This window comes from Eschrichtius robustus, chromosome 1 (assembly GCF_028021215.1).
Source record: "Eschrichtius robustus isolate mEscRob2 chromosome 1, mEscRob2.pri, whole genome shotgun sequence".
Classification (NCBI taxonomy): Eukaryota; Metazoa; Chordata; class Mammalia; order Artiodactyla; family Eschrichtiidae; genus Eschrichtius; species Eschrichtius robustus.
The window spans coordinates 49,959,050-49,971,588 of NC_090824.1; the positions used below are offsets into that span (position 1 = coordinate 49,959,050).

The 12,539-nt window shown below is 41.2% G+C and overlaps 1 protein-coding gene across 1 annotated transcript in view; it reads left to right on the forward strand.

Annotated features, from left to right (window-relative positions):
• CDKL1 (cyclin dependent kinase like 1) overlaps positions 1–12,375 on the forward strand; it is a 52,297-nt gene extending 39,922 nt beyond the window's left edge. Inside the window, exons 5-10 of the mRNA XM_068545630.1 lie at positions 896–986; positions 1,569–1,769; positions 4,651–4,733; positions 8,265–8,321; positions 9,492–9,647; positions 11,871–12,375. Of these exons, the coding sequence (XP_068401731.1) occupies positions 896–986; positions 1,569–1,769; positions 4,651–4,733; positions 8,265–8,321; positions 9,492–9,647; positions 11,871–11,978 (696 nt within the window). The 3' untranslated portion in view covers positions 11,979–12,375. The remainder of the gene's footprint in view (positions 1–895; positions 987–1,568; positions 1,770–4,650; positions 4,734–8,264; positions 8,322–9,491; positions 9,648–11,870) is intronic.
• Positions 12,376–12,539: the final 164 nt, after the last annotated feature.

Sequence of the window (12,539 nt, forward strand, 5' to 3'; positions counted from 1 at the left end):
TGTAATTTTAATTAGGTTGTTGATTTGTTCCTTGCCAAAAAATTGCTATTTAATAAGAAAATCATGTGAAGATTCTTAAACATTCTTCCAGCATCACCCTGTTAAGCAATGTCAGCTGTGGTTTGGAAACCACAGGTGATTTGTGTCTAAACCCTGGCATGGGGGCTACATCCCGTGGGGTGGAGGCACAGAAAGAAGGCTGGATGTGTGTGGGATGGAGCTGACATCTAGCGACTCCCCAGAGGGTGAGCACTGCCTGCTCTTATTTATCTGGTGGGGACGAATGTCAGAGCTGGAAGGGAGGTCTCTTGGCAAGCTGCTGCTTCCCGCCCTTCTCTTTCCCAGCTTATCTCAGTAGGCCCAGGGCTTGTCCTGTTTACCAGGCGGAATGTGTTCTGTTCTCAGTTAAACAACTGGATTGTGAATTCTGCTTAGGCACCAACTTGCAGCTCCTGCAGCCACGCTGCAGGCCTCACCCAGAGCCTTTTAACATTTTCCCTGTCACCTGAGGTAGCCAGATTAAATACAGGACACCCAGTTAAATGTGAATTTCAGGTAAACAATCATAACACTTCAGTATAAATATGTCCCTAACATTGCGTGGGGCATACTTATACTAAAAAATTATTTGTTGTTTATCTGGCTACCCTACTTTCATTTTGCCTTTCACACTTGTTGGTCTTTAGGGGCCCTTCAGGAGTTTGGGCTGACTCAGGCTATGATGGGTATGGTACTAGGTTTATTTTAGGCTGCTGTTTTGTAGTCTGTTTTCCAAAAGGCCAGTGAGAGGTTCAAACAATTTCTCAAATATTTGCTAAATATTCATATGTTTTATTTAGTCCCTGTGTTATAGTTGCTCCTTTTTAATCTGCTTTGGTTTGATGTTTGTGATTAGTGCATACACAGAGATGTAAAGCCAGAAAACATCCTTATCACAAAACATTCTGTGATTAAGCTTTGTGACTTTGGATTCGCTCGGCTTTTGAGTGAGTATTGAAGTTTTCTTTAGTTAAGTGTCAAAGCTGGAAAGATTTTTAATATGATAAAGAATCTAAATGCTATAGAAAGCTGGTTCCTGTATATTTAGGGCATAAGCTTGCTATAAATTACACGTCTGCAATTAATTGAAACATGTAGATATACACTGGTTTAAAATGTATGCTATCTGTAAATTTTACCACAGTAAAGTGCTTATTAAAAAGTATGTTACCCTCCTGGTTTCTACCATGTTTTGCTAAAATAGTACTTTTTAGAACTACTATTTTAGAAGAGTGGTTTTCAACCTCAGCTGTAGATTAGAATCATCTGGGAAACTATAAGCTCTAACTATAAAAACTATACTGATACCCCTCCAGGGATTCTGGTTTAATTGGACTGGGGGTGCCCAAACACCAGTAATTTTAAAAATACTGTATTCCAAGTGATTTGAATGTACAACCAGTATTGAACCACTGATTTAGGAAAGCCACAGATGGAACACAAGCTTGATTTCTCAGGTCTTCCCCCTCCTGGTTTTGATTCCTCGCTTGCACTGCTCTCTCTGTTTTCCATGTCCCATCACTGGCCAGCTGGACCGAGTGACTACTACACAGACTACGTGGCCACCAGGTGGTACCGCTCCCCAGAGCTGTTGGTGGGGGACATGCAGTACGGCCCCCCAGTAGATGTTTGGGCAATTGGCTGTGTCTTTGCTGAGCTGCTGTCAGGAGTGCCTCTGTGGCCCGGAAAATCAGATGTGGATCAGCTCTATCTGATTAGGAAAACCTTGGGTAAGTGGTGTTTCTGTCCCGCCTTTTGGAAACTGGATAGTTTTACCCGTGTCAGTGCTGGGCAGAGCGAAGTTCCTAGTCTCATCTAATGCCCTTTACAGTCACAAAGAGGGAAAGTCTCAATGAAATGGCTCCATGAAAGGTGTCCGGGTTTGTTTTAAGAAAAAGAATCAACAATTTTGAGTATGTTCTAATTGTCCAAAGAGACACAAGATTCTCTCTTCAACATAGTTTGGATCAAGTTAAACTCCGAATAATGATGATAACAACAATAAAAACATACATTTCTATAAGGGCCTAGCAGCTTACAGAATGCTGTTGTGTTTCGCTTCATTTATTAAGATGTGGTAATTCATTCTCTGGATGTCCTTGACTCCAGCCTGTCAGGCTAGTTTGCATTATTCAGATGCTATTTAGAAGATGCTCAACCTTCTAAGTGTCAGGAAGAAAGCCTGGTTCTTCTTATGTCACCCTTCTTGTTTTACTTCCCCACCCCAAAGTCCTTTCCTTTGTTTCTACTCTTGGGGAATAGGGGGGAGGAGAAAAGGGGGAAGGAAGGGACAGATGAAGAGATCTGTGAGCAGTGATTGATCCCTTCAGAAGTCAGGGAGTTGAGCTATGACTCCCAGTTTAAAGCAAACTTTTCTTCCTTGAAACTCATGTAGCATCTGCTGTGGCCATGTCTTGTCTTGTACTTGTGTCTTGTGCTTGCATCATTCCAAAGGTACTGTAAGCTGCCTGAGGCTGAGATCCTGTCTTTTATTTCTATTTATCCACCACCAACATCTGCACACAGTAGGCAGTAAATATTTGCTGGTAGCTTCTGTTGAGTGACACGTAAGTCACCTTGGAGCCCTGCCAGGGGCACTAAGCCTTCCTTTGCTGTGTTTTCCCAGTGATTTTAGGGCACTATGTCCATGTCCTACCCCCCAGCTCTCTGGTGGAAGAAGGTTATTAGGGTACAGACAATGTGCTCATGAGGAAGCTCACTGAGACCTGGGACAAGGCATTAGAGAGCATATTTTGGCTGCTCGTCCAAAATGGGCAAGGACGGCAGTTTTTGGATTTGAGTGGAAGGTAGAGTTCCGAGACAAACTGGTGAATTTAGACAACTTGATACCCTGGGGTCGGAACTCCAGCCCAGTCCAATAGCAGCGTTTCCGGGGCCCTGGCTGGCAGGCTTTCACTGTTCACTCTGCTCTGGGAAGTGGGCCTGGGTGTGCCAGGGGCGCCCTTCTGAGCACCTCCGTCTGTTCTCTGAACAAAATTCCTCTTCAGATGTCATATCCCTGGAATTTTACATGAGGGCGATTTTAGCTTATTTGGCTGAAATGTGGGCAGGTGAGCCTCACATAATCCCCCAGAATATAGAAATGCTCCTTTTGTTTTATTACTTCACATCTTAAGTGCTTCTAAACAGTACATAAAGTGGGATTTCCAAGTGATTGCTATTTGGTAAAACAAGTAAAGGTGGTTCCAATTTGGAAACATATTCCTTCTAGCTAGATCTTCCATGCTTTGTTTCCTCCCTCCCTCCTTCCCTTTCTCTTCTCCTTTCCTAACCCTAACCCTTCCTTTCTCAGATATTTATTGAGTGCTTGCTACGTGTCAGGCGCTGTTCCAAGCGCTAGGCCAATACACTTTTATCTCGACCCATCAGTATTCAGTGAATACGATTTTGATTTGTGGTTGTTGCACTTTTGCTATTTTTTAAAATTTAATTTAATTAATTTATTTTTTATGTAGCAGGTTCTTATTATCTATTTTATACATATTGGTGTATACATGTCAATCCCAATCTCCCAATTCATCACACCACCACCACCACCCCCCGCCGCTTCCTCCCCTTGGTGTCCATACATTTGTTCTCTACATCTGTGTCTCTATTTCTGCCCTGCAAATGGTTCATCTGTACCATTTTTCTAGATTCCACAAATATGCATTAATATACGATATTTATTTTTCTCTTTCTGACTTACTTCACTCTGTATGACAGTCTCTAGATCCACCCACATCTCTACAAATGACCCAATTTCATTCCTTTTTATGGCTGAGTAATATTCCATTGTATATATGTGCCACATCTCCTTTATCCATTCTCCTGCTGATGGGCATTTAGGTTGCTTCCATGACCTGGCTATTGTAAATAGTGCTGCAGTGCACATTGGGGTGCATGTATCTTTTTGAATTATAGTTTTCTCAGGGTATACGCCCAGTAGTGGGATTGCTGGGTCATATGGTAGTTCTATTTTTAGTTTTTTAAGGAACCTCCATACTGTTCTCCATAGTGGCTGTATCAATTTACATTCCCACCAACAGTGCAAGAGGGTTCCCTTTTCTCCACACCCTCTCCAACATACTTTTGCTATTTAAAAAAAGCCATTATTTGTTAGTGTGTGTATGTGTGTGTGTGCGCACACGCTTCTGAGTTGTTTGGTTTGGACTCCTTAAACACTTTGTGAGCCTTTGAGGGACAAGAACGTTGCAGCCTTCAGTTTCCGTTCATGCCTCCTCTGTGCCTAACACAGTACTCCACCCACTGTGGGTCTCGGCACAGTTTGTTGAAAGTTCCCTCAGTGCCTCTCTCTCTGATTGGAGAAGCAAATTGCAGCCTTTGTAGGTATAGGCACTGACCAACACAGCACCAATGGAAGGAAACTATAGAGCAGTGCTTGCTAACTGATCTAATTTTTTTTTGAGAGGATGAAAAAGACTTTATTTTCTATTTATTTTCTGTGGGTTTTTTTGGTTTTGTTCTTTTAAATTTTTATTGACGTATAGTTGATTTATAATATCGTGTTAATTTCAGGGAGCTATACTCAGTATTTTGTAATATATACAACCTATCTAATTTTACCTTTCTCTTTCTTCTTGTCCAAAGGAGACCTCATTCCAAGGCACCATCAAGTATTTAGCACAAATCAGTACTTCAGTGGGGTAAAAATTCCAGACCCTGAAGATATGGTGAGTGACCCATTTTGGAAAGAGCTCTGCACGTCAGGGCTAAGGTTACCAGGGTGTTTAAGGGGGATCATTCTCACTCGATGAATGTACATGAGGACTTGCAGGCTAACTAGGTTTTGGTAGCTATGCACCACCCTGAGCCCCATGGTCCACTTTGCAATGGAAGATCAGTCTAAGAGTAAAAAAGAAAACTGGGGCAAATTGGCTAGCAAGATCATGGCCTTCAGTGCTAATTTATAGATTGCTGATAGCAGAGCTTAGCCAGCATGTTGGACAGGAATGCAGAGCTACCTGCCCCAGCATCACCTGTCCTTCATCATTTTCAGCAGTGGAAGCTATGAAGCTCAGATCCAATTAACTTTTAGACAGTGACTCATCCAGGGAAAATCTAGCGTTGTCCAAACCCCCTACTCTACTGTGCTTTCACTCCCAGACTGGGGGAAAACGGTGACGAACTTGCTTGGCCAGCCTTACTCTCATACCTGTCCTCTATGGCCAATGTGGGGAAACACTTTTTTTTCAAAAATTGAAAAAAATTTCAAACATGCATATCCTAACCCACTTTCAAGAATTTATTCCAATGAAACTATTAGACAAAGGCGTAAAGATATGACATTCTTTTTTTTAATTGGTGTATAGTTGTTTTACAATGTTGTGTTAGTGTCTACTGTACAGCGAAGTGGAGTTCCCTGTGCTATACAGCAGGTTCTCATTAGTTATCTATTTTATACATATTAGTGTATATATGTCAATCCCAATCTCCCAGTTCATCCCACCCCCACCCTTTTCCCCCTTGGTGTCCATACGTTTGTTCTCTACATCTCTGTCTCTATTTCTGCCTTGCAAGTCGGTTCATCTGTACCATTTTTCTAGATTCCACATATATGCGTTAATATATGATATTTTTCTCTTTCTGACTTACTTCACTCTGTATGACAGTCTCTAGGTCCATCCACGTCACTACAAATGACCCAGTTTCATTCCTTTTTATGGCTGAATAATATTCCATCGTATATATGTACCACATATTCTTTATCCATTCATCTGTCGATGGACATTTAGGTTGCTTCAGTGACCTGGCTATTGTAAATAGAGCTGCAATGAACATTGGGGTGCATGTGTCTTTTTGAATTGTGTTGTCTCAGGGTATATGCCCAGTAGTGGGATTGCTGGGTCGTACGGTAGTTCTATTTTTAGTTTTTTAAGGAACCTCCATACCGTTCTCCATAGTGGCTGTATCAATTTACATTCCCACCAACAGTGCAAGAGGGTTCCCTTTTCTCCACACCCTCTCCAGTATTTATTGTTTGTAGATTTTCTGATGATACCCAGTCTAACCGGTGTGAGGTGATAACTCATTGTAGTTTCGATTTGCATTTCTCATGACATTCTTTAATAGAAATCATTTCCTTTAGTGTTCCATCAGTAGGGAATTAATTAAATAAGTTATGGTATGTCCGTACAATAGAAGTACCACATAGCTAATAAAAATGGAGTCATATGTAATCACCTAAAAAAAAACGTCCGCCACATATTGCTAAATGAAAAAAAAGTTACAAAACAGTATATATAATTTGACATAATTTTAATAAATATTTAATAAATACATGCATTTACATGTATAAATATTTAATAAAAACATATATTTACATGTATAAATATAAAATAATAATGACAACCTCTGGAAAATCAGGCAAAGATTTTTACGTTTGTGAAATAAATGGCTGCAAAGATATATACCAAAATATTAACAGTGAATGTCTCTTTGTGGTGGGATGATTTGTTTCTTTCTTTATGGTTTTTTAATATTTTCGAAAGTCTTCTAATGAGCCTGTATTATACTCAAAAACATTTCTGAGCACAGTTAAGATCTGTGAGATCCTGAGTTCCTACTGCCTAAGGAAGGTACTTTCAAACTGAAACTAACCCTTCTCCATTGCTCAGTTTCCAGATGGAAGTTCCATCCAGTTCCACTGGAGCTGTCTGTTCTCCCAACCTCTTGGCCTGTCCTGCAGTGAAGTCTCCCACCTCCCACTTCCCCGCCACCCCTGCTCCTGCAGCTCTAGGAATAGGAAAAGTGGGGCAGCTGGGAGCCTGCGGGGCCGCAGAAGCAGGAATGACACCTGGCATATGGGAGGTGACCCAGCCGGCTCCCTTGTGACCTGGACGTTCCCAGTTTCACGCTAAATATCCCTTAGCGATTTCCTGTTCGCTTTTCTACCGGGGAAGCCTCCGAAACAACCCAGGTTTCATCAGTTTCATCAGTGTAAAAGGCTTCCTATGGTTTCCCAGAGGTTGTGCTGCAGGGGATTTCCTGTTGACAGAAACACAGGAAGAAGTAGTGCGGGGGCTGTGCTGGTTGAACATCTGTGCCCCAGTCCCTCTGCCGGTCAGCAACCCTGCCCGGGAGAGGCCTGCTTGCTTCTGGGGCAGGGAAACCGGCTAAGCAGGCGGGATGGGCCCATCCTATCACAGCCAACCAGCCGGCCTCGTCCCAGGCGTCCTTGCTGAGACAGCAGGGCTCAATGTCAGCAATGTCAAGCCAATGTCAAGGCAATCCCCAGAGGTGCTCAGATTCAACACACAGAAATAGCAAGAGAAATAGTTTAGCTATGGGGGTGGAGAGGGCTGCTCTCAAAGGCTGATACAAATCCGCTTTAGGATTTTTTTTTCCCGGTTGGTCTTAAGAGCCTCAGTTTTCGAGTTCCGTATCTCTTACTCTTATTAGTGATGAATAACTGCACACTCAGGAATTGGTCATTTATTTGACTCCGCTTGGCTAGCTCTTAATTTCTCAGCTCCCGTCCTCTTTAGCCTCTTTATCAGCTGTATATCTCTTTAACTGGTCTGTCTGCCTGACATAGGCATTCCTTCTACTTTATAGTGTTTATTATTCCTGATTGTCTCCTGCCAGTGACTGGAGCAAAATAGCCTTAAAGGGCCAAAGGGAGATTGATGAATTGTCTGCTCAGGAGACTCTTTAAATAGTAGGATGATCAGGGAAACAGCAGGCTCTTGTGGGAGGAGAGGACAGTGTTTATTCCAGAAAACCAAGAAACATTTTCTGGGTAGGGAAAAAAAATCTATTTTGTAGCTCCCTTTATGTAAATGTCAATAAGTGCAATAATCAGAGCCCCTTTCTATAAATGCCAAGATAAATGCCAAAAGTTATTCCAAGGCAAGGCAAGTTATGTAAGTTGAGGCAGAAAAAAAAAGGAAATAACAATAGCTTGACGAGTGTTTTGGGTTTTTTTTCTTTCATTGGTATTCCCTCACAATTTGCTACCTGCATCAGTTCTTCAGGAAGTGAAGGGGGTTAATGGTTAAGAAGAAAATTTGGAAAAGCAATTTGGAGGTGGGGAGAGAAGGAGCTTATGAAACAGACACAGGGAGGTGGGGTGGGCAGAGGGTGGAAGAGGCGAAGAAGGTGCCAGGAAGATGCTTCTCTCACTCAAAAGAAATTCAATCTGAGGTAACCTTATATTTGAATATATGCTGTAAATAAAATCCCTGTTTTCTTTCCTTTAACAGGAACCACTTGAATTAAAATTTCCAAACATCTCTTATCCTGCCCTGGGGCTCTTAAAGGTAAAATCATGGCTTCCAACAGACCTGGAAGCACACGGCAGCTGTATCACTAGGGAATCTGAATGATGTATGTCAATCCATGGATTGAAAAGTGTTCCTTTCAGAATTCTTCTTCTCCTTTGAAAAGTATACATATTTTCCATTTTTAAAAATGGGTCACATAACAGTGAAAACATCTGAAAGTATTTTTCACTTTAAATAAACTGTATTTGAAATCTAAATTAACACAAAATAGAAATTTAAGATTGGGGTGGTTTGTTTTACAAAAGGATCCTTTTCTTCAAAAAAATGTTTAGCCATAGGATTCTTTTTAAATAGCCAACTCCCTAGTATATTGGAAATAGGTTTTGATTTTAAAACTTGATTTATATACACATTTTCAGAAATATAATAGCCCTTATGTAAAATGAGGTACCAATTAAAATGTTTGCAAGTTACAGACAATGTCCCACCCACTTCAAAAAGTATTTAAAACATTTACTGATGCATTTATAATTTTAAAAAATGAGACAGTTCCTTGGGGTATGTAGTTGTGAGATTTAATGTATCCAAGTATGAGCTCTCTGGCCTATTTACTGGCAAAGCAAATAGTTAAGAATGATGTAACATAAAGAGATGTATATTATGCCTCTCCCTCCTTACATACACATAGATACTTGTAATGCATGGACTATTTCTGGAAGAATATACTTAAAATAACTGATTTTAGAAGGGAGAATGGAAGAACTAGAGTGCTAGAGAGAGACTGCTGCATGCTGTATAAAATTTTATTTTTACCATGTGTGATTTTTAAATAAAAAACTACTTTTTACTAAGTACAGGCAAGGAACCAAATGGGTTAGGTGGATTATTCTAGTGAGACACTGAGGTGAACTCAAAAATCGTATCCTACTCCCTCAGGGCAGAGCACCAAATGCCTCAAGAACAGAACAAGGTGGAGAAAATGATTTTTTTTGTTACTATTCCTAGAAACTATTTATTAATTCATTATGTGGTTACCCATGAATGATTGTGGAAGGAACGAAAGTCATGATTGGTGTGTTTTTTCCTACTTTTTCCCCCCTTTTGTTCCCAACTGAAGAGTTTAATCTTTCAAAGAAGAAAAAAATGACTTTAATAAGTTAATGCAATTTTAAAGAAGTAAGAAGAGGGTATTTTCTGTTCTTTCAGGGCTGTCTCCACATGAATCCTGCCGAGAGACTGACATGTGAGCAGCTGTTGCGGCATCCATATTTTGACAGCATCAGAGAAATAGGGGATTTGGCAAAAGAGCATGAGAAATCAACAAGGAAGACCCTAAGACAGAGCCAAAAGCACCTGCCGCGGGTAAAAATGGGGCACTGCTTTACAGAAGCATCCAAGGTTGCAATTTCAAATAAGCTCATACCTGCCACCTGGTGTGGAGAGTCTGAATCTGTACTTGAGGTGGCAATTGTGGCTTGCAGCTCCAGCACCTTTATTCCTGCATGAGGACACACAGGTCACAAGATCTACCAACCAGGGTCCCAAAGACATCTGCCTGCTAAGGGCCCTTCTCCCAGAATCCTAAAGGTGACCTTGCCCAGCAGCTCCCTGCTGCCAGCCAGGGGCCAGGGCTTTTGGTGTGCGTGAGCATAGGTCCCAGCCAGGGACAAGAAGCGTGCTTCTTATGCTTTGGAAAACGAAATCAAATTTATCCCGGTTAGCTCTCTGTCATCGTGTTTACCTTCAGTATTGATTGACATTCCAGGTTTATCTAAAAAAGGAACTGTTTTCCTCCCTGATCCATTAATCATCAGAGTTGGCTAGTGTACATGTGGTGATGAGTGCTTTCAGTGAGAGCAGCAGAACAGTGCATTTAATCAGATCACAGCATCCAAGCTGCACTCTGGGAGCCTGTGGAGAATTGTGATTGGTGTAAAGTGGCAGAATGGCCTTACATTAAGTGTCTTGTCATAAGCCAAAAGCCGTAATAATTTAGGATGGACTGTAGTTGGAACCACAGTTAAGATGAGCTGGCTGCTCCTGGTTGCTTCTGGATCTGCTCAGGTACCCCTTAAGCTATAAATTATCTTGTCTTAGTCCTTCCCTTTGCAGCCTCCTCTGCCCAGTATGCTGAGTGGCACCTGGGTGGTGTTTGTGAGGTTTGGAAGAGAGAAGAGGGTGGACAGTCCATTATGAACAGGTACAGCATGAAACGCAGGGCCCTAAGAGACCAGAGTTACGAAATTAAGAATGCTTTTAATGCAAAACAGACTGGAAATAGACTTTCCCCTCAGAGTTACCCCTTATCTTGCTGTTTCTTTATTTCAAGAATCTTAGAACCCTTGACTTACAAGGGATTTTAGAAAACCTCATCACTTCTTTTAAAGAAACTGGAATTAAAACTTTAAAAAGTGGGACTTCCCTGGTGGCGCAGCAGTTAAGAATCTGCCTGCCAATGCAGGGGACATGGGTTAGAGCGCTGGTCCGGGAAGATCCCACATGCCGCGGAGCAACTAAGCCCGTGCACCACAACTACTGAGCCTGCAGTCTAGAGCCCGTGAGCCACAACTACTGAGCCCGTGAGCCACAACTGCTGAGCCTGTGTGCCACAACTACTGAAGCCCACACACCTAGAGCCCATGCTCTGCGACAAGAGAAGCCACCGCAATGAGAAGCCCGCGCACCACAACGAAGAGTAGCCCCCACTCGCCGCAACTAGAGAAAGCCTGCACGCAGCAACAGACCTGACGCAGCCAAAAATTAAAACAAAAAACAAAAACTTAAAGTGGATTGTCAATGGCAGAAAGTGAGACTTGTAGCAGAGTTGTGACTAGAACCTCAGGATGAGCCACCTGCCCGTAAATGCTACTGAAATAGGCACCAATTTAAAAAAAAAAAAAAAAAAAGGCTCTTGATGGAAGTATTTTTACTTGAAAGACTAGGGGAACCCAACTAATTTGTGTGTTGCTTGTAGGTCCCAACTGTTTGATTTAAAAGTACTTGTTTTTCAGATACCTAAGGCCATATAGTACTGTACAAAAAAATATGTGTTCCCTTACTTTCATTTGACATTGACGATAAATTCAAACATTTTCTGGCAGCGTGAAAGGAGCAGTTTTGCCTTTTTAACTAAGGTAGTAGGTGGGCAAATCACCTAAGTGCTCCAGACATCAGTTTTCTTCACTACAAGACAAGATATTGGCTTAAATGATCCCTAAGGTCCCAGCAAGCTCTTAACCCCCATGAATCTATGCTTTTTTCCGGTAATGTTAACATGTAGATTTTTCCCTTCTTTTTCATATTCTCTAAATTTCCTTTAATGTGCATGTTTTGCTTTATAATACAGAATAAATATTGAAAAGAAAAAGCAGAGACCAAATTTATGGGAGGGGGTGAGCTCCAAATCCTTCAATTCCGCCCCTGAGCAGAGACCAAATTTAAACATTTTGTCCTTTCTCAGATCCTGGATTCTGTGCAGAAAAAAGTATTTCTGTGCTGGAAAAGTTGTTTACCTCTTTTCGATGTGTTATCAATAATGAAAAAAGTGTACGGCGTTGAACGTAACTCTGTGTTTCATATTTTCAGTTGCAGTACCTACCTCAGCTGACTAGCAGCAGCACCCTCCCAGCTTTGGACAACAAGAAGTACTACTGTAACACCAAGAAACTTAACTACCGTTTTCCAAACATTTAAAGAGCTTGGAGATTGATAACAAAAAAATTGATCATTAATTTGAATAAAACATACATTTGATTGGAAACAAATCACAATGTTGAAAAAAACATCAGGAGAAAACATAAGTAACTAACTGGGGGAGGCCACTTGGCAAGACGTGAAGGGAAATTCCAGAGGCAGTGTTCCATGCTTGATTGACGATGGTGTCCAGAACAGAAAGGAAAAACTTCTTTGGATTTTCTTCACTTTTATTTTTGTTGTATCTAAGTAGCTGAGTTTATGGACAGAATATAAACTATCTACTGCACTCGCCCATACCTCCGGCAAAATTAGAGATAAAAAAGTTTATGCTTCAATTATACCACATGCAACAAGTGAAAAAACGGATTACAGAATGCCCATATATGTTTCCTTGGATCTCTGTTGCTTTGAGTCCTATCTCCTGCCTTTTCAGATTTTCTCATCGTATTTAAGGAGAGTTAAGGTTCTCGAAACCAAAATGTTTAAAATTCCATTTCTGCTTGCTCTAGCTCTTGATTTTTATATATTGAAACTTTTTTGAATATGTGAGATGTTTAA